This window comes from Felis catus, chromosome E2 (genome assembly GCF_018350175.1).
Source record: "Felis catus isolate Fca126 chromosome E2, F.catus_Fca126_mat1.0, whole genome shotgun sequence".
NCBI classification, from domain to species: Eukaryota; Metazoa; Chordata; class Mammalia; order Carnivora; family Felidae; genus Felis; species Felis catus.
In genome coordinates, this window is record NC_058382.1 from 34,254,784 (window position 1) to 34,276,668 (window position 21,885).

Genomic DNA, 21,885 nt, shown 5'->3' on the forward strand with positions numbered 1-21,885 from the left:
AACAGGCAGGCCGTGGGCCTGTCCCAGGCTAACCAGGACATGGGCGTCTGACTTAACCCCGTCCCTCTGTTCTGGAGCAGGTCCCCCACAACTGTTGGACTCAACAGTAGCCCCCACCTGCAGGGGATCTGCCCCGAGACACCCCCTCCCCGTGGATGCCTGAGATCCCAGATAATACCGAACCCTCTTCACACTGTTTCTCCCTGTACGTCCACACCTGTGACAGAGTTCAATTTAGAAAGGCATGGTAAGAGGTTAACACCAAGAAAATAGAACAATTACAACAATATACTGTAATAAGAGTTACGTGACGGTGGGCTCTCTCAAAATATCCTACTTCCTGTACTCTTGTGATGATGGGAGGTGAGGTCTGGCCCCCAGGCTGAGATGAAGTGAGGTGACTGGCGCAGCTTGACCCTGCTGGTAGCCTCAGGAGGAGGACCGCGTGCTCCCAGGCTACTAGCTGACCGCGAGTAACTGAAAACGCAGAAAGCGAGAACGTGGATAAGGGGAGCCTACGGACTACTGGAGTTACATCCTAATTATCCCCGGGTTTTTGCAAAAGGACCAAGGGGTGCCCAGAAATGCCCTCCCCTCAGCCTACTTACTATCCAAAGCATGTTACTCTGTGGCAGCAGAAACATAAGCTCGGTCAGGAGGACTTCCTCTCTGTGGTCTGCCGCCGGCCCCCCGGATCCAGCCTGTTATTCGCGTTGATGACTTGATCTCTGAACTGCGCACTTTCAAGGCAGGGGACAGGATGGCAGTCTCGCCTTCAGCAAGGTGACCTTGATGTGCCTAAAGCTGGGATGACTGACTGGCTTAGTGTTAAAAGGACACCATTCTGAGAATGGGGCGGGGGGGGGGGGTGGGGATCTATTAAATATGTCAGGACAGCTGGCATGAAGGGGAACTGTCCCTGGCAAAGAAAGCAAGCAGGAAGGTACTCAGGTAGCCTCAGGTCAGAGTAGCAGCTGGGGGTGCTAAGTCCAGAACCGGATTTTGAACCTCCCAGTACATTTAGCTGCGGCTTCCTGGGCTGTATAAGCGTCTACAACCATGATTACCCAACATCTTTTCCAAATAGGTTCTTCCAGCTTTATTTTTGTAAAAAACAACAAAAAAAACCCAAAGAGAACCAAGTCACCAAGCACGGGACAACTTACCAGGCAAGGTCTTGAGTCCCTCCCTCCTCCATGTCCCATGTGCCTAATCAACAGCGTCCGGGAAGCAGGTGGCACGGTTAGCTTTTCCCAGAGGGGATATTACAAACAAGGGCTTGGGTACTGGACGGAAACCTGGCCAGGTTTTTAATCGCTGAGAAGTTGCTTAAGACCGATTGCTTTAAATAACTGGTATGTTTGAAATGCAGGAAAAGGATGACCATGCTGTCAAATCCTAACCCTCTTTCCACAGATGACTCCCTAGAAGCCACCTGTTGGCTTGAGGGAGGGAGGGTCAGGTCAGAATTGCGGTTGAAGGAATGAGGCCGGTTTCAGAGAGCTCGCTCTGCAGTCCCAGGGCAAAGACTAAGGTAAATACGCGCGGCTTGTTAGGCTTATTCTACGGTGGGCCAGCGGCTGCAGGTCTGGAGTCCTCGTTAGTGTATTTAGTGTTGGTGAGAAGACTGGGCTCCAGCCTTGGACACTGGAGTCTCTAAAGACAAAGCGGAGAGCCCCGCGTCCCCCGTCACCTTCCACTAAATACGGGGGACAGGCAGGTGGTGTCAGCCATGGGCCTCTCTCCAGCCCAGGCGCTTGCCGACTTGGGCCAAACCAGAGGAAGGATCCCGATTCCGTAGGAGCGCTGGGTGAGCCCGGGTCTGAGGAGCAGAGCAGAGCAGGTGTAGTCCCTTCCAGGCCGACTCCACAAAGGGCTCAGGCCTCGGGCTTGCAGGCCGCCCCGCGCTGTGACCCAGCTGTGACCCAGCTGCAGCCTTCGGCCCCAAGGTGGGCCATGGCACAGGTGGCCTAGGCGTAGCCGCCAGCCATCTGACTGGTGGCTGCGTTGCTGCCCACGCCCCGCCAGGCCTGGAAGCTGAAGAAAGCGCTCACTCCGTAGGCAATCATCACTAAACATGCAAAGAACTGAAAGGAAGACGACACCAAAGCTGAGTTGGTGTGCGCTGTGGCACTGGGGGGGCAGGGTGACAGGGATCCGAGTGCCAGACAGACCACCTCAGACCCACAGACTGCAAAACCTTGAGGAACACCCCTCCATTAACCGGAACAAGTTGCTCTGGCACCCGCACCAACTCCAACTTAGCCATACTTTCCTACAGCAAGTGTCTGGGGCTGCCGATGGGTGCCAGGTTCTGGGGCTGCCGACATTACATTCTCGCGGGGGAATCTATTAAGAACCACGCAGGCAAGGTATGTCAGACTGTGATGAGGGCGACTGGATGATGTGCTAAGAGTGACCGAGGGGTAGGAGCCAGTTCACACACACATCAGGGATTTCGTTTTAAAAAGACAACGTGATTCCAGGGAATCTTCTGGAATCGGTTCATAGGTGCCCTACACTAACACTGGTGGCCATTTTCAGAAGCTCCGTGTCTCTACCACGGATTTCAAAACCATCTTCCTGGTCTAGCTCCTGCCCTACCCTGGACTTCCCCTAGGTGTGCTCACCTCTCTGAGCCTCAGTTTCCTTGTCTGTCCACAGGGACTACCAGTCCCTGTCCTCCTCACTGTGGGAGTCAAAGGGTCCTGTGAGGAGAGGCCTGTGTGGGGCCCCTTGGAGTCAGGCAGGACAGGTGTGGTGGGGGTCACTGGTATTTCACTGGCTACCTCACGGGGAGCCTGAGTTTGGCCTTTCTGAGAGACTCTGTAAATCCCCCCAAATGGTTTAAGCCAAAAGGTTTTGCAAATGCCCCTTTCAAGAAGGGCCGACAGTTTTTAACAGGTCCTCCCAGGGGGCATATGACTGTCAATCAGTATGGAACACCCGGGTTAACAACAAAGTTCAACGGTTAACCCAGAACTTCATTTACTACCACAAAGTACTTCCCAAGCATTCTGGTTCCTCAAGGTTTTACTGTTAATTATGGAAGACTGAAAGCTCAGCTTCCCTGAACCCCTGAGATGATGATAACTCTAGCGGTGGCGGGTGCTGGCCTCAGTCCAGAGAGTGGTGGGAGTCCCGGGGCATAGACTTGGTCTGGCTGGCCCGTCTCCCCTGTGACTAACTGCCAAGGGCGCCCTGGGGAACCATACTCACAGAGGCAGCCGCACGCTGGTTATACGGCCGGGTGCCCTTCAGGGACGTCAGCTCGACCGCGGCAGAGCAGGCGATGAAGGCCGTGATGTAGAGAACGGTGGCGCCCACGTTAAATATCATTAACTGGGGGGCGGGGGGAAGGGAGAACAGGCTTAAGACAGCAGACTCTTCCAGGAAGCGTGGAACCTCTTGGTTCCCAACGGCACCTGCCTTTAGTAGCCAGGACCGGGGCTGGGGCTCAAGGAAGGGGAGGGAGACCTGGGTCTTTGCCACTAGAAGGGAAGTCCACGTGGGGTCAGGCCAGTGGCCATCTGAGCTGGGAACGTAAACACACCTAAGGCTCAGCGGGGAGGGGACACGATGGGGGAGGCCCGAAGTGATCTGGTCAGGAGCAGCGGCGGTCCCAAGAGGCAAAACCCATTGCCAATGGCAGGAGATTGAACCAAGGCCTGCTAAAGAACCAGCTAAAGAACTCCAGGGCCACGCTCTTCCATGTTGGCTCAGCACAAGCTCGGCCCTCCCTCTTGGCACCGCAGGCCTTGGTCCTGAGGCTGGGCCTGGGGGCACCTCACATCCCTCTCTACCCCGGTGGGAGGAATCTATGTCTGCCTTTTGGCCACATCTTCGGCTCAAGCCCCCCCATGTCTAATGCCAGGGTCAGGACCCCGCAGGGTTCTGGACCAGACTGACAGGGAGGACCCTCAGCTGACATTCAGGCTGAGTCCCATTTCCCCAGTGCTTGGCCCCTGGAGCCAGTAAACAGTCTTAGCAGACACTGCAAACTGGGGACCCTCAGGCATGTCTGGTTCAACCTAGAGATTTTTTTTTTTTTAAACTACCAACATTCTAAGAGCACCTGGGTGGCTCAGCCGGTTAAGTGTCCGACTCTTGATTTCGCTCAGGTCATGATCTCACACATGGGGCTCTGTGTTGACAGATCAGAGCCTACTTGGTATTCTCTCTCTCTGCTCCCCCCACTCCCTCGCTTGCTGGCTCATTTTCTCGCTCACTCTCAAAATAATAAACATTTAGAAAAAATAAAGGTTATTTTCAATAAATAAAAATCACCAACATTCTAAAATTAGATTTCACATGAAAACCTGAAGATTTCATATAAAACTTTCAATCCTAACATATCAAGAGTTGGCACCAGGGGGCCTGCACTCCCGCTAACAGTAGGAACTAGGAGAGGTGGCTCCCTATGGACAGGTGGATGCGGGGTCTCCGGAACCCCTCCTGATCTACTTCACTCACTCATCTTGCCTGGGCCCTGTAGGGTGCTGGTGGCCCCCGTCCCAGACAATGACCCTCTGGCGATCCCAATCCAATCTTCTCTGGATGCAGTCAAGCCTTCCCTGCCCTATCTGCTAATGGGCCCAGGAAAGGAGCCTCCTTCCATCAACAGCTGGGGCTGGAGCCCCAATCAGGGACACTGAGGCCTCGCCATCTCGGGAGAGCTCTTTCTTCAAGGCTCCTGGGACACAGAGCAAGGGCTGGATCCCAGCCAGGAAGTCCGGCCACCCCTCCTCATCCCAGGATCTTCCCTCCAAGCCCAGCGCCCGCCACGAACACTGCCTGGCTCCTGCCAGTGATGTCAAGATCTAACAAACCCGGTCTGTCTTGAGGATGACTCACGTTTCCTCGGTTTAAAAAGTCATTGAATTCCAAACAATGCCGCCTAGTCCCAGCCTCGCTTGCCTTACAATCATGTGCCTCTCTTGCCTCGCTGCAGAGCTGAAAGCCTCAGACCCCAGCTGCAGGGGTTTTCCGGGTCAGAGAAAAAAGCCCAGCAGCTCTCTGTGTGTCTGGCCGGGGTCCTTCCTATGGACGCTCTCAGCTCTGTGTCCCGAGGAGACTGGCCCGGACGAACCTGGGACACCACCCTCTCCCAGGCTGTGAGGGCCTCGTCCCGGGTAATTCCGGACAGCTCAGCCCAGCCTCCAGACACAGGGCTGCCAGAGTCCGACAGACCCTTGGCAACACGGGAATCCCCACTGCCCCCCAAAAAGGAAAAATACTTTCAAGATCCCAAATGGCCTCTGGGCTCTCCATTCAAGAGCTCCTCACTTCTACTCCCTCCCACGGAGAAAGCCAAACCTGTGTCCTCCCTGGTTTGTGGCCATCAATCTTCCCTCCCCCACTCGGCCCTGCAGGCTGGCTGAGGGCCAGCCCCAACGAGCCACTCCTCACGGAGGGAGAGGGGTCAGCCTGGAAGCACCCCCGCCCCCCCCCCCCCCCCGGCTCCCACCCAGACTCACCACCAGCGGCCAGGGCACCATGTACAACTTCATGTGCAGCTGAAACAGGTAGAGGATGAAGAAGACAATTGTCACCAGCCAGAGGAAGACAGCAACGAACATGACCCAGCCGTAGGCTGGGTACAGGTGGTACGGGGTATCGGCAATCAGGGCCCACACCAGCAGCCCCAGCACCTGGAGGGACGAGACAGGGCCAGAGTCCCCCAGAACCCCCACCGCTCTGGCTGGAGGCCACAGGGCTCCCTCTGCAGGACACATTTCTCATTTAGTCGAGAAAAATATTTATCTGGCTCCTACTGTATACCACCATGTACCAAATCCTCAGGTGGAATGTTACATACCGTGGGACACCTTCCCTGCTCCTCCAGTCTGGGTTCTAGAACGTTCTTTTGTGCTCGCATGGCCCCCCTAGGCACCTACCACCCAGGACTGGGATACTGTTTCCTTCCCAGCCTTTAAGTTCCCTGGGGGCAGGCCAATGACTGTCTCACCCATGGCTGCACCCTGGCAGCCAGTACCTGGGCTCAGTAAAAGCTGCTGAAAGGTGAAGTCGCCACCCCTGAGGGATGGACACAGTCCAACTTCCAGAGGGGGGAAAACCCACAGCCTGTGCTGTCCTCCCACCCAGGGCCTCAGGGTGACTTCCACGTGACACCCTACCAAGCCCTTCCCACCTTCTCTGACTCTCCTCACTGCCTCTCTATACAGGTGCTACCATCCCGTTTCTCAGGGAGAAACTGAGTCTCACACCATTCCCACATGGCAGGCTCCAATATCCCTGTGTGTGAAACGGCTAACGGCATGGACCTTGCAGCCCACTACCAGATTTTAAACCCTGCTCCCTTCCCAGCTGTGTGACCTTGGGCAAGTTCACGACCTCTCTGTGCTTTGGTCACCCGATCTGTAAAATGAGTATAGTGACCATACCTACCTCATAGGGCTACATCAAGGGCCTGTAAGTTCACGTATATAAATGGGTACAACAGACGTTTGCTTTTATTATTCCCCGCTGGATTCACTGCCCTCCGGGCCACGGGGAATTCTGCGCAGACAGGCTGATACCGGCTTGGGGAACTTGGCAGCGTGGGACTGAGCAACGGGCTTGCTCTGAGGCACGGCCCAGGAGGCTCAGGAGAGCCCACAAGCAACACCTCACATGTAGCCATCCCCGCCTCCTCCACACCTCTCCTACCCTCTTCCTTGCTGCCCAAGACCCCTAGGCTGAGGCGTCCTCCCTTGTCCCCAAGGGCATTCTTTGGAATCCCTGGAGCTAGGCATGACTCAGGTCTGGCTGCTGAGGCAGGGAGGGTCTACCATGGGGCTTTGGAGAAAGGCTCCTTTGCTGATGAAGATGCACAGAGAGAGCTGCCCTCTTCTTCCTCGGGTGGCATCCAGGCACGTGGCAGCAGGCCTCGCAGTGACCTTGCCACAGCCTGAGAATGAGCAGACCGTCGGCTGGATCCCAGAGAAGCGCCTCAGAAGCAAGATCCACCTCTAGCCGCTGGTCTCAGAGACAAAAAGTGCCCCCCTCCCGCCCCCCAGGCCAAAAGCTCCTCTGCCGGCCAGTGCTGGGCACCTGCTAGGCACCCCCACCGAAGCACCCCTGCCAAGGACCAAAAGGGAGGTTTCAGTACCCATCCTCCTACACTTGGGGGGCAGGGCAGGAACGGCCTTAGGTGAGTGGGCCCGGAGTCCGGCAACCCCTAGAGCGACCTGCGACCTTCCCTTCGGTCCTCCTGCTGCTCCGACACAAGAGGCTGGGGAAGGGTGTGGTTGACTGGCGTCCCTCCCACAGCACCGCTGGAAAGTGGGAGGTGGAGCCCCAGGCCTGGGAGCCAACAGCTGGGGGTCAATCCTGCCCGTGCTGCGGGACACCGGGCGAGCACCTTTCCCCCTCTGTGCGGCTCCCGGGGCAACTCCGGTCCGTCCACCAGAATGCAGGCCCCGTGAGGAATCCAGGTTTGGTCACTGCTGCATCTCCGGTGCTCAACAGTGCCTGGCATATACCTGCTCAATACCTATGTGCTTGGAGCTAACAGGCCTCAGTTTCCTTATCCATGAAGTAGGAGTCAGACACCTGCCCTGCACAGGTGCTGTGTACTAAAAGAGGAAGCAGGTGTGAGTCAGTGGATGTACTGCGGGCCTTGCCCCCCCCCCCCCCAACCCGGGGAGAGATCTCAGCCCAGGGCGGGAGGCGGGAAAGGCATCCACTCCTCCTCTCCAGAGCCCTGCGCCCGTTCCCCGTCACCCAGTGGGGTGGGTCCGCAGGGACACCACTCATACTGCACCACGCCAGCCTCAGCTGCCCCATCGGAGATGGGCAGGCCCACTTTGCAGGTGAGGAAGGTGGGACAGGTGGCAGGGCTTTGCCCACAGGCACACAAACTGGGCACAGAGCCGTTCCCAGTGAGGCCCGTGAGCCAGGTTGTCTCAGCCCATCGCCCCACCTTCTACCACCCATCCTCAGCATACCCTGCTCAAAACAGACACGTCAGGGGGGCAGAGACCCCCCCCCCCCCACCACCAGAGCTGGGTGAGCTCCCTGCTCCGAAGGAGAACCAACCCTCCTAAAGCAGCAGGACCCTCCCAGGTGAGAACTCGGCACATCAGGGACAAAGAATGATCTTAAAGTAGGGTCCTTACAGGCCTGCATGCCACTGTGCTGCAGGTTCCAACTACCTAAAAGGAAGTTGAAAACGCAGTGCAATGAAAATCAAGAAAAGAGCAATTCGGGGGCGCTCGGGTAGCTCAGTCGGTGAAGCGTCCAACCTCGGCTCAGGTCACGATCTCACGGTCTGCGAGTTCAAGGGATGCACGGGGCTCTCTGTCACCGCAGAGCCTGCTTTGGATCCTGTCTCCCTCTCTCTCTCTCAAAAGTAAGGAAATACTAGGAAGGGAGGGAGGGAGGGAGGGAGGGAGGGAGGGAGGGAGGAAGGAAGGAAGGAAGGCGGACCAATTCGGTCTACCCTAATGTACACCTATGAATTATCAGTATTATTACTCCTAGATTTGGTCGCAATAACCACTTAATGCTCTCCAGCTCGGTGCCGCACAGGCCTCTGGAAAGCACCTCCCCTTTTATTTCACCGTTTCCCTGTAACCCCCTCACCAGTTGGTACTATTTATTTTCCCCATTTTCCAAACAGAAGCTCAGAGGGAAATGAGCCTGTGGTCACCCATGATCACCCGTGGGTAAAGGGCAGGGCAGAAGCTGAACCCAGATCTGTCCTTCTCTGGAACCCAGGCTGCTGCTGATTACTTAGTGTTGTGTGAAAAATGAGGACACTTGAGCTGTCTCCTGGCTCTGCCCTGCCCTCCAGCCCTGGTTTCCAGACCAGCAAGCGCAGCCTCGGAGAGATGAGCTGGTGGATAAGCAGCAGGAATTTCTGGTGTCCCTCCTGGCTGCGCCCCGCTGGCCCCGTGCCCTGGGAGCCGCCACCTCGGTTTCTGCCTCAGACAAGGAAAAGTCCACTTCTCCATCTGAACCAGACAGACTGGTTTTTCCCGTCCGCTCTCCCCCAAGAATCCCAACGGGGCACCCCAGGCCAGGGCCTCAGGGAGACCCCACTCAGGACAGGGCAGCCCCACATCTGCCGACCCCTCTGCCAACCTGAGCAGCCCTCCTGCTGTGGACCCACACTTTAGCGGGAAGAAGGGGTCGGAGGGCTTGTCCTATGGTCATATAGGTCCTATAGGAGAGTAAACACCATGTTTCAGAAGGAGGGGGACAGCGGTAGGTAGCTGAGGGCAGAGAGCAGGAAGCCGCGTGTCTCCAGGGCCTTACCCGGGCCCCTCTGTCCGCGACAGTCACCTTGCAGCTCTGATGCCCTGAGCACAGGCCTCGGCACGTGCGTCTCGCTGAGATCATTCATTCAACCAATATCGAAGTGGCCTTTACCTCCGGGTCCCTGTCTCTTGCCTACACATTCATCATCTGCCCCCGCGTTTCTCTGTGAGAAACAGACACACAAACACAGAACCCAACCTTACCCCTCGCTCCTTTAATGCATCCCTTGCAACATCTCCTTCAGGCAAGCACTATAGATAAAGAGAACTGTCTGGAAATCTTGAAGGTGCAGGCTTTTTTTTTTTTTTTTTATCCCCCTGAGAAAAAATCTAAAGACTTCAGATCCGAGATTTTTCTCTTTAAATGAGGACTGTCAAAAAGGACACATTCACACATTCCCCAGGACCTTTGCACCTACAAAAGAATTTCTAAACAATTGAAGAACAGCGATATTTTTGTTAAAATCACCCGCAAAGAGGAGAGATTCATCACAAATGCCAGACAGAAAGGCATTCCTTGATGAGGATGGGCCCTGATCCAGTGACTGGTGTCCTTATAAAAAGATGGAAAACGGACAGAGATACACAGAAGTAGAAAGCCATGTGAAGATGGAGACAGAGACCAGAGTGATATGTCCCCAAGCCAAGGAACACGAATGCTGGCAACCACCAGAAACTAGGAGACAGGCAGGGAACAGGTTCTCCTTCAGAGCCTCCAGAAGGAACCCACTATGCCCACACATTGATTTTGGACATCTAGCCTCCAGAACTGCGAGACAATAAATTTGTTTGAAGCCACCCAGTTTATTGGTATTTTCTTATGACAGCCCTAGGAAACCAGTATGTCTTTCTGAGCAACTTTTGACTGCAGATTAACATCATGATCTGATCTGTGTGACACTGGCATCAGTTTTGACGGAAGGCTGGCCTATTAATTCACTGGGTTCGAGCTCTGGCCCTGCCAACTTCCTAGCTGCGTGACCTAGGGCAAGTTGCTGAACCTCTCTGTGCCGCAGTGTCCTCACCTTCAAAAGGTGCCTACCTCATAGGGTAGTTCTGAGATTAAATGAATATCTGTAAGGTACTCAGATCAGTACCCAACATGGGCTTACCACTCAATACAGGTTCTACTGTAATTATCAGTCTGAGAGGTTGGAATATGGGTTTTCCAATTCATTCTCTGCCTGGGTTCCTGAGGTAGTAACAATGTGTGCAGTTCCTTGGGGGGGGGGGGTGGGGGGGTGGGGAGGCCTCCCTCAGATAAAGAATGTATCTAACCTTAAGCACCAGGCACCGTGTATTAAGTGATAAGCTTGTGCCCCACCCATCTTTCAGATAAGGCAGCTGGGCTTATCTGGAGAGGAGGCCCCAGAACGTCAGGAAGTATACTCTCTGTTCCTCACAGGTTGAAGGGCCCTGGGCAGAACCCTTCAGCCCTTAGACCTCGGTCTTCCCCTTAGTACAACATGAACAGGGAAGGTCTGCTTATGTTCCCCAAGGCTCCCTTCAGTCTGGGCCTGGCACTCCTCAATGCACACCCCCTCCCCACCAGGGGGACCCAAAGCCCTCCCCACCCCCCCCACCCCCCCCCGTACGGGAGGGACTCCAGCAGCCCAGCACTAAGTTAAGTCCTCTCCCACCCAGGGACAGTCACCCCGACTCTCCTAACCCTCTCCACTTCCTGGGCTAGGTCAGACCCTTGTGGATTTGCTGTGTAGCCTTGGGAGAGTCACCTAACCTTTCTGGTCTATTTCCTCATTTGACATGTGAGACAGCTGGGCAGGCACACCTATCCTGATCACCTCGCAGGCGTGTCATTGCAGGTAAAGGAAAAAGTTAACAGCTGTAGGAGTCCGGAGTGACTTCAGGGGCTGTCAGACTGTCCCATCCCCCAGAGTGAGGGAGCCACGAGGAGGGACAGCACCTCAGAGCCTGGAGTCTGACACTGGGGACTCAAACTCAGCCAAGGCAGGCAGGTCACAGAAATGGCCAAGGTGGGTCAGGTAGGGACTGCGGAGCTGAGAGCAGCCTGCTGGCACCCGGGGGAATGCAGCCCAGGGTTCCAGGACTTCCAGTTTTCCAAGAGACACTAAACATCTGAATTTCTATGTGAAATTTTCAGCTTCAACGTTGACAATGAACCCAAAGGTTTTGGAGACGATATGAGGATGGGGCCCGCCCAAGAGCCCCCAGGACTCCCTTCTCCCCACTGCACCATCCAGGAAACTGAGGTCCAGGGGCGACATGAGCCCTTCCGGGGTTCCCCCTCCCAGGGACACATCTGGGCAACTGAGGACACTCAGAACTTGGCCTGGCCAGGCCCAGTCTCCACCCCCGCCCTGGCCCTTCTCCCTACAGTGAAAGGGACTTTATGGGGACAAAAAGCCACCCATTGTGTCACAGGAGACAAAGGCGCAGGGGACAGAGGCTCCGGGTGCCTGAACTGGCCACAACAACCCCACGCACCACCCCCTCCCGGTGCAGAGGAGGTGGGCTTGGGGGTTAGGCTCGGCGGAATTCCCGCTCTGTATACTCTGAGCGCTTGCTGTATACACTGTATACCTGAGCACTCAGGGGGCCCTGGGGCCACCTCCCGGCTCCACCAGGCCTGGCACCGTGTTTACCTCCTCTCAGCCTCCCTCTCACTGGAAAGCGGGCACGGGAGAGTCATTCGGTCATTGAACAAAGTCTCCTGAAGGCCGGCTGTGCGCCAGGCTCCCTTACGGACCCTGGGAAAGAAACACAGAGCCTGCCACCAGAATGTGCGCACGCAGCACGTGGCTCCCACCCCGGGCTGTGGCAGGGAGCACGGGGACGGGAATACTGGCCCAGGGCCTGGCTCACCCAGAGGCAAGGCTTTCCAAATGTGGCTTTTGTCACATTACTTGTTATTCTTCAGTCTTGAGCCTCGGAACTGAAAATTTTAAATCCCAGAGGTGGAAGAGATTTCTGCACACCCACCCCAGCGGCCCAGCGGCCCAGCGGCCCCTAGAGCCCCCTACGTCCAGTGCCTGTCAAGGAGCCCACTCTGCTTGCACTCTGCGTGTCAAGGAGCCCTCTGCTACCCTGTTACTTTGTGGTCTCCCTCAGAGTTTTAGAAAAATCTTCCCAATGGACTGCCTCCTGCTCATCCCCGGGCCAGTTCCCATTCTCCACTCTGGGGCCAGACAGCCCATTTCACAGATGAAGAAACCAAGCCCTTAGAAGATCTGGACCTGGCCCAAGGTCTTACACAGTAAGGAGTGGGGCCTGGACAGTTCTGTGGCCCAGCAGCTGGAGACGCCCAGAGGAGGACGGGTCTCCATATTACGGGGTGGGGCGGGGGGGAGACCAGGGCAGAGAAGGGGCAGGGCAGACCTTGAACCCTGGGGCAGAAGGGATGACAGAAGCTTATGTACTTAGCACCCTGGGGGGCCTGGCACCACAAACAGGTCCCAGTCCCGCCAGTGACCCTCCAGAGAGAGCTGGCTGTCGGGAGTATATGGAACTTCATTAGACCCATGCAGCCTGGCCCCACCTGATGGGGAACAGGGTGGTACAGAGAGCCTGAACTGAAGGTCATCCATACTCCCTGACCCTCCTTCCTCAGACACTGGCTCTGGTCCTGACTCTAGACCTGCTGTGGGTGACAACCCACAAGCCCTGCCCCATCTTAACTTCAAGGAGGGACAGGTGACCCCATCTGGCCAGCCTCATATAGGGTGGCAGATCATCTGATGTGTGACTCCCTCACCCCCAAATGAAAGCTAGAATGACCTAGAACAGGCCCAGGTCTATCACCTAGCAGCTTGAATGCTGAGCCCTACATGACCTTCGGCCCTGGCCTTCGTGCCCTAATCTCCCTATGAGACCCTGGGGTGCCACCCTGGCCTCTCCCCCTTGGGCAAACAGGACAGGCCAACCCAGACCAACAGCAAAGGGCTTGTTAGTATCGAGGGCTGAGCTCACTGGGCTACCAAGAAAAATAGTTCCACCCCTCCCTGCCCACCATACAGGTTCCTGGTGGCCATGGGGACCAGGGCGGCACCCCGGTGGCTCCCCTAGACTCTCTATGAACAGGAGATCAGGGCCCGGTCCTCACTGAATCCCGCCACACAAACAACTCACCAGCTCTCAAGGGCTGACCAACACCTGACCCTGCCACACAGAAACAGCAACCATCCACCAGAGTGGACGGCTTTGCAGGCTCCTCCCACTTATACCTGGTTAAGGAGACCACCCCAGGTCACCCAGCCAGTAACCCGGAATTCAGGGCTACTGCTTGCTGCTGTGTGTTCATGGGAAAGTGTCTTCCCCAATCTGAGCCTGAGGGGCCTTCAGGTGCCACCTTTGTAGTTTTTGCCATACCCACAAACTACCTGTACTACTTTTGTACTCTGTATCTTCATTGAAAGGTTTTTCAATACGTTATTTCATTTATTTTTTAAATACATAATCTGATTTTTTAAATCCTAATCTGTAGGACACGGGAGGCAGTAAAAGGGTGTTTTTGACCTGTCTCCCTCCTCCCCTGAGACTCCATTTCTTCCCCAGGGGCAACAGAGAGTGGTTTCTTATGCATCTCTCCAGAGATCATGTGCACGAGCACGCACACACTCTTTGGACAGGTGCCTGGCTACAGTCTCCCTATTTCTCCCATACAAACGACAGTATTTTCTTAAAATGTTTTTATCTTTGAGAGAGACAGAGACAGAGCACAAGTGGGGGAGGAATAAAGAGAGATGGGGAGACGCAGAATCCAGAGCAGGCTCCAGGCTCTGAGTTGTCAGCACAGAGCCCGACGCGGGGCTCAAACTCACCGACTGTGAGATCATGACCTGAGCCGAAGTTGAATGCTTAACCGACTGAGCCACCCACGCGCCCCAAATGGTAGTATTCTACACACAAAGTTTGGCACCTTGCTTTTTTCACTTAACCGTACAGCCTGGAGGCTGTTGGCCATCACATACAGAGCTGCCTTATTGTTTTCTCCAGGGGGTAAGACATTATCTTTTTACTAGCTGCATGGTACGCCATTGTACAAATGTATAACAATTTACTGTAATAGCGTCCAATGCATTTCAATTAAAAATAAACAAACTGGCGGGGTGGCGCCTGGGTGGCTCAGTCGGTTGAGCGACTGACCCTTGACTTCGGCTCAGTTCGTGAGATCAAGCCCCATAGTGGGCTCTGTGTTGACAATGCAGAGCCTGCTTGGGATTCTCTCACTGCCCCTCCCCTGCTGGCTCACTCTCTCTCTCTCTCAAAAACAAACAAACATTTATTATTTTTTTTTAAATGCTTATTTGAGACAGAGAGAGACAGAGCATGAACGGGGGAGGGACAGGGAGAGAGGAAGACACAGAATCCAAAGCAGGCTCCAGGCTCCGAGCTGTCAGCACAGAGCCCGACGCGGGGCTAGAACTCACGGACCGCGAGGTCATGACCTGAGCCTAAGTCGGCAGCTCAACCGACTGAGCCACCCAGGCGCCCCACACAAAATAAACAAACATTTATAAAAAATATATATATAGAAGTCTGTGTGGCATTAAAAAAAAAAACAAAAAAAACACCATGACCAAAATCAAAAACAAAACTAGGAAAAAGATGTTTGCAAGTCATCTGAAGCTCCTAGCAATTGAAAGACAGACTTACAACTTTATAGAACAGAGGAAGAATACAAACAGACAACGACATATAAACAACTCTTAAACATGCTTTTAGGGGCGCCTGGGTGGCTCGGTCAGTTGAGCGTCCAACGTCAGCTCAGGTCATGATCTCACAGTTCGTGAGTTCGAGCCCCGCATCAGGCTCGGAGCCCGGAGCCTGCTTCCGATTCTGTGTCTCCCTCTCTCTCTCCGCCCCTCCCCCGCTCACACTGTCTCTGTCTCTCTCTCACAAATAAACAAACATTAAAAAAAAATTCTTAAAGCAAACCATGTTTTTTTAAAGGTCAACCTCACTCGTAAGAGAAATGCAAACGCTACTTACGGCCCGTGCTACCCTGACCTATCAGACGGGAGCAGGTGCTAATTCACCAGGCTGGTGACCCCTACGGAGGGCGTGTGGCACTCTCTCTCAAAACCACACACACATACCCTGAGCCAGCAGTCCTACTTCTGGAAATGTACTGTACAGACGCGCTCAGGGGCTCGCGTGAGATCGTTCCTTGCGACAGCGTGTGCAGCAGCAAGAGCGGAAACGCCACGTGTCTGTCCACAAAGGAACGGGGCCGCTCAAGTCACACAATGGAACGCTGCAAAGCCCGAAGACCAATGTGACCGTGCTCCACACGCGGAGACAAAAAGACTGCCAAGACACATTTGTGAGTGGAAAAGGCGACGTGCGGAAGGATGTGGAGAGACCGTATCCCTTGGGTAATGTGGGGACAGGTGTGCCACATGTGCGTTTCTCTCCTTAAAGAAAAAGTCTGAGAAACAAAGACAGCTGGGGAACAAGAGTGGGGGGTGGACAGGGCAACTCGAAACCAGGAAGGGACAGAGACTTGTCCCCGCGCTCTGGCCCAGGCTATTTTACTCTGAACTGCAGTAAATATATTACCTATTAAAGAAATGAAGAGCATAAAGGATCCGAAAAAGAAACACAGTGCAGTGTGTGCTGACATAGAACATCCCCAAGGGGGTTGCCAGGCGGGGTGGGCACACACACACAGTGTTCCCATCTGTGGTTATTAAGCGAGGACACAGTTATGTGTAGAAGGCTTCGACTCAGCGGGGACTACGCCTTCGCACAGGTGGCCGCCTCGGGGGGACGCGTCCGGGATGAGAGAGACGAGGCTTTCATTAATCACCCTTTGCATTGTTTGGATGTTTTGCCATATCCCTGTATAATTTCCTCAATACAACAGTTTTGAAAGAAATACTATTTTTTAGAGAAAGCGTGAGCAGGGGAGAGGGGCAGAAGGTGAGAGAGAATCTTAAGCAGGTTCCACGCTCAGTGCAGAGCCGGACGTGGGGCTTGATCCCAAGCCCCTGGCATCATGAATGAGCTGAAATCAACAGTCCGACGCTTAACCGACTGGGCCACCCCTTAAATGGGCCCCTCAACAGAGAAACAGTGACACTAGGGCAGACCCTGAAACAGTTAACAGGGAGGGACACAGCTCGGTATGACAGAAAGGATCTCAGGTGCCTGGCGTGTAAGAAAAGCAAAGTGCTGAACAAAGGATACAGAATAAAAGCATCCATGTTTTTTTTACAATGTACAGGAAAAAGAACCAGAAACACCCAACAGTGGTCCCCTTGAGGAGAGGGGCAGGTGATCCAAGAATAACTTTGGCCTTCTGTGTTATAAGTTTTGACATTTTAAGGAGAGTGTGCTCACATATTTATTGTGAATACTCGACTCCCTCCCGGCAGGACCAAACGGGCGTGTGGGTGGAGCTAACAATACAAAGCGCGGGTTTCCTCTGGACACAGGAGGCAGAAGATGAGCTCGCAGGGCCTGGAACGCTGCACCAAGGAGGCTAAACCCCTAAGTCTCAGTGGTCAGGAAAGGGGAAAGCCCTGGGAGGCCCCGGCACTGCAATTCCAATGTGGCTGACCTCTGCACGCACTTCTGAGACCCCAACCACCTCACCCAGGCAGCCTCCTCCCCTCCTCCTGGAGGAGAGAGGTAACTTGCATGTAACTTGCCCTGTCCCCCACCTGGAGAGGAACGAAGTGCCTGCGGGGGGGGGGGGGGGCGGGGGGGGCGCACTGGGGACAGAGCCAAGATCACCTTAAGGAAGCACTTTCTAACACTCCCAAATACACAAGGATGGAGCAGGCAGCCTTGAGAGAGGAACTGAGCTCCCCGTCCCTGGAAGCATGCAAGCTCGAGGGACCTCTGGAAGCAAGCATAAGAACCCTAGGATTCTATGGCTCGGTGAATCCTAACTGCCCTTCATTCCAAAACACGCTGCACCAAGCCCTTTACAGCACCATCTTCCATATTCCTCGCTATTGCACCATCACTCTTTTACCGACAAGGGCACGAAGGCTCGCTCCCCCCAGTACTCTGCAAGACCCATGGATCACAGTGACCTAGTGACAGGTGAAGCTTCTGAGAGCTGTTCATTCACCTGCAAAAAGGGAAGGACAGAAGGTACCAGATACTGACAGCCCTATTGCCACAGTCTATTTATCTGGGCTTCTGCGCCTGAGGCCTCAGGGATGCCTTCTGACTGCTGGACTTTTACACAACCTGTTCTGAGGTTCATCTGTTCGGAACCTCCTTCTTACTACTCCCTTCCTTTTAACTAAACCCTTCAGGGCCCACTTCTGTCAGGAAGCCTTCCCTAGTGGCCCTGGCCCCTGACGAGTCTCCCTTCCTGAAGTTCCTTTCCTTCTGCTCCAAAGCACCCCAGAAACCTCCACCCCCCCACCGAAAAAAAAAAAAAAAAAACACAAAACAGGAGGCTAGAGCCAAGCTTTGGATTCCCAGATCTGAGTGCAAATTCTGACTGTGACACTCTACCAGGTGTGACCTTATACAAGTTCCTCACCAGTAAACCCAGGTAGGATCATCTTTTCCCCCAGGGCCATAAGTATCAGTTGACCACACCTTGCACAACTTTCCTGCCACATCCTAGCCACACAAAGATTTGCAGCATCAAAACCTCCAGTTTTTTCTGGAAGTCTTTATGACCAAGAGTTATCTCTAGATCAAACTCGTCTGCTTGCTTTTTAGACGCTACCTTCATAAATGCATCATGTTTCCCCCTTTGCCTAGGCCGCTAGGAAACTCAACAAAGACTCAACAGCCTTCAGGGCATGACCTTGTGATTCCCGAGTTTGAGCCCTGTGTAGGATTCAGCGGCTTCCCACTCTCTCCTCTCTCTGCTCCTCCCCCACTTGCCCGTTCTCTCTCTCAAAATAAACTTAAAAAAAATTTTTTTAAAGAATCAACAACCTTAAACTTGCTATAGATTCCTAGTACAGTGATCTCTTTTTAGCTCTCTTTAAATCAACCCTTCCCCCTCCAACACAAACACACACACACACACACACACACACACACACACACACACACCAACTTTAAGAAATATATTACTTTAGAGGTGCCTGGGTGGCTCAGTTGGTTGGGCAAGCTACTCCTGATTTTGGCTCAGGTCATGACCTCATGGTTCGTGAATTCAAGCCCTGTATCGGGCTTCTCACTGACAGTGTAGAGTCTGCTTGGGAGTCTCTCATTCTCTCCCTCTCTCTAAACAAACAAACAAGCTTTAAAAAAAAGCAATGTATTACTTTAACTTTTCTGCTGTACATGGCTTAATATCACATTCCATTTAAATTCTTTCTGGACCCAGATGTGGGGGTGATAAATCAGTGAACACTGAGGTTCTTCAGGACACATTTAATACCAAAAAGCACATCTCCTTCCCAAGGAGCTGGGGCCTTTCTGCCCACCCCTCCTCCCTCCTCCCACCATTTCTAGAAAACGTCACCAAATCCTTTGGGAAATAAAGGAGAATTAGCTTTCATCTCCCATTTACTGTCTCCTCCATGCAGCCTTCCCTGATCCGTGCACAAAACGTTCGTCCTCTGGCCACCTCCCTCACAGACTAAAAGCTCCTGGAGAGCAGGCAGGTGTCAGGGATGACCTCCATCACTCCCTCAAAAGCACCACACCTGTGACCTGTGGGAGCACAGCTGACCGTGGTAGTTAAGAACATGAGCCAGAAAAGTCTGACCACCCAGGGCTTAGATCCCAGCTCTCTCACTCTGTGAGATCTTGGACAAATAACTAACCTCTGAGCCTCAGCTTACTCACCTGTAAAATGGGGAGAATAAGAGGACAGAATGCCCTTGCCAAAGAACCTGGAGCATGGTTCGCACCTGACTGGTGGGAGCTTTCATGGCTTCCCAGCAGATGGCGGTGCCTGTTGGGTGGAACCAGGAAGCCGTCCATTGAAACTGTCTTTTGTGGCCAAAGAAACAGCTCAGGAAACAGCTTCTCCCACAAGTAGATTGGTTAAGGCACTAAAGGGTGCAGGTCTTCAGAATTCTGATGAGAGACCCTCATCCCCCCACCTCCAGGGGCAAAGGCACTTCAGGGAGGGCAAAGGAAGGCCACCCCACTCACACCCAGTCCCTAGGAGTCCGGAGACCTAAGTGCCAAGCTTCCCCACAGGCCTCGTGCAAGTCCTACACTCTACGTAGACCTCAGTGCTGATATCTGTGCAAGGGGCCCAGATGCTCAGCGCGGGGCTGCTGGGCCCACAGGGACCCCCAAACCAGAAACAGCCTCCTGCAGAGGAATCGACCAGGGATCTGGCAGGGACAGCGGGGCCCTCTTATTTGCTCAACCCCAGCTCTCAGTGTTCAAATGCAAATGATGCCAGACTACCAGGATCACGGCCTAGGGTTCCAGCCCACCAGCCTCTGCAGAGCCCAGTAGAGATCTCCCCGTTGTTGCAAACCCCGCTGAGGCTGCCAGCTGAACTGGGTTCCCATCTCCCGCGGTGGTACTCGAGGCCCTCAGCTTCCGACCTCCTCAGAAAAAGGGCTTCAACCCCAGCTTCACCAACCGGACTCCTACTCCCCCCAACTTCCTCTCCACTCACCCATCCCCAAGCCCTGCTCACACAGCACCCCACGCTCTGAACCCCCTTTCCTTCGCTCTGCCACAGAGTTCAGTGAAGTCCCACTCAAAAGCTCCCTCTCCGAATTCATCCCCCCTCTCCTCTGCCCCCAGGGCCGGACGGAGGCTCCCACCCAGGAGGAGCACGTCTCCTGAGAGGTGCTTTCTACCAGCCGACTTCAATCAGCCCCCAACCTGACGTCCTACCCACCTTCCAGAATCTCCCAAACAACTGAGAGAAGATTGCAAATGTAGATTTCTGGGCTGCACTTCCTGAGATTCAAATTCCAATTCCACATTTCTTCCGGGGTGGGGATCCAGAATCTACATTTCAAACAAACCCCTCCAAGAGTCTGAGACTGGGATGGAGGAGGGGGCCCCAGGGAGAGATTGGTGAAGTTCTAAAACAGAGCTAGCACTGACCCAGGTGCAGATGGAGGCGGGCAGACACCTGGGGGGGGGGGGGGGCGGAAATCTCCGACCACCTAGGCTTCCAGCCTGGCAGTCAAGCTAGGACCCAGCAGGAGGGGATGGCAGGAGATGCCCTAAAAGAAAATGGATCCTGACCCACCTCCAGTTCCACCCTAGTCCTCTGAAAACGGACCCTCCGTTGGTGGGGAAGCTTCCCACAGGGGCAGCCACCCGGCTTCCTGACTGCCACCTGAGGGTACTATGGGCCTGAACTGATGTGTGGAGGAGTGGGGCGTCCGGGGTGTGCACAGGGTCGGGGAGGCATCCGAGCCCTGCCTCTAGCTTCCCACAAATCCCTCCCGCCTGCATCGGGCGGGGTATCTAGGCCCCGCGGGACCGGCCAAACCGGCTGGAACCTGGTGGGGCACCCAGTGGAAGCCAGAAAAGCCCGGCTCTCGCGCGGGAGCCCCCAGGGCCGTGTCTAAATGTACGCGCCGGAACGGATGTGCCCTCTCGATTAGACAAGGAGTGTTCTGGGGAGTGACTACGCGGAGCCACTCGGAGGGGACTTTGCCTCACTCCAGCCGGGTGCCCTGGAGGGCTGGGGCCACGTCCTGGCAAAGGCAGAGACTGAGAAAGAGACAGTTGTGCGCAGCGATTGTGCGTCTGTGAGCGCTCCTTTGGTTGGCCTCCAGTGACCACCTCAGGGCTCGACGGGCGTGCGAGAGCGGGCCCCCGAACGCGGGTGCTTGCAGGGTCTGCAACGGGGAGGTCTCGAGGCGAGAGGCCTCCAGGGTGGTCTCGGGGGCGTGCGTCCCGGAGGCGCCCCGGGATAGGCACCGCGCGTCGCGGCCCACGGGAGCCGAAGGTGACGGTGTACTAGGAGCAAACCAGGCAGCCCCCGGAGCCCCGACTCCTCCCGTCCCGACCGCCCCCGACCCCGCGGGCCCGCGCGCGCTCACCAGCTGCAGCAGCATGAGCGCACCGAGGCTGGAGCGCACGAAGCCCAGGTCCGGGCGCAGCGCGGAGACCGAGGTGCCGGCGCCCTGCGCGGGGCTGCTGGTCCGCGTGCTCACTTTCGACGGGAACTCGGCCATGGCGGCTCCGCTAGCCTCCTGACGTCCCTCCGGCCGCCGCCGCCGCCGCCGCCCCTCCCGCCGCGAGTGCCCGCAGCCGCGCCGCTCTCCCCGGGGGCTCCGGCTCCGGCGCTCCGAGCAGTGCAGGGGCGGGGAGCCGCGAGCCCTCAGGTGCTGCCGAGCTGCGGCCCCGCCCCCGCCGCGGGACCCGCCCCTTTAACGCTTCGCTCCCCGCTGGCCGCCCCCACCCACCCCGAGCTGTTCGAGGCCGCGTCCCACTTTCCAGACGGGGACACCGAGACCGCGGCCGATGAGATGGGTCTCTGCCACAACCAGCCTGGACGGCGGCTCCGTTCTCTAGCGAGGAAAGCCGCCTGCCGGGACTCGCCCTCAGCCTTGACCGCTGCTCCGCGCCCTCCTAGCCCGTCACTTCCAAGCCCAGGGTAAACTCGGCTGGCAGAGCGCAGTGCTACAGGCCCTCTCCTGGATGCCTCTAGGGCGCTGGGTGCCCTACTCTCTGAGCTCTCTCCTTAAGGCGAGGCCCGCCCCTCTGTGCAGCGCCGCCTAAGGAG

General features: G+C 55.4%; 1 protein-coding gene and 1 long non-coding RNA gene across 2 annotated transcripts; one reads left to right on the top strand and one right to left on the bottom strand.

The window, feature by feature from the left end:
- Positions 1 to 1,084: 1,084 nt before the first annotated feature.
- LOC101084409 (plasmolipin) lies at positions 1,085 to 21,472 on the bottom strand. The gene is made up of 4 exons (XM_003998068.5): positions 21,200 to 21,472; positions 5,478 to 5,651; positions 3,220 to 3,342; positions 1,085 to 2,087 (listed from the first exon to the last, which is right to left on the bottom strand). The coding sequence occupies exons 1-4, from the start codon at positions 21,332 to 21,334 to the stop codon at positions 1,971 to 1,973; spliced, it is 549 nt and encodes a 182-aa protein (XP_003998117.2). The 5' UTR covers positions 21,335 to 21,472; the 3' UTR covers positions 1,085 to 1,970.
- On the top strand, positions 5,646 to 6,464 carry LOC123382233. Its single transcript, XR_006590280.1, has 2 exons — positions 5,646 to 6,021; positions 6,186 to 6,464. It is a non-coding gene; the product is annotated as an uncharacterized LOC123382233 (long non-coding RNA).
- Positions 21,473 to 21,885: the final 413 nt, after the last annotated feature.

Excerpts from the sequence above, each read along its gene's own strand:
- LOC101084409 (XM_003998068.5), bottom strand. The coding sequence starts at position 21,334 with ATGGCCGAGTTCCCGTCGAAAGTGAGCACGCGGACCAGCAGCCCCGCG. Across the intron at positions 3,343-5,477 it reads TGGTGCCCTGGCCGCTGGTG|TTAATGATATTTAACGTGGG; the intron begins GTGAGTCTGGGT and ends CCCGCCCCCCAG. Across the intron at positions 2,088-3,219 it reads ACCAGCGTGCGGCTGCCTCT|TTCTTTGCATGTTTAGTGAT; the intron begins GTGAGTATGGTT and ends TCTTCCTTTCAG.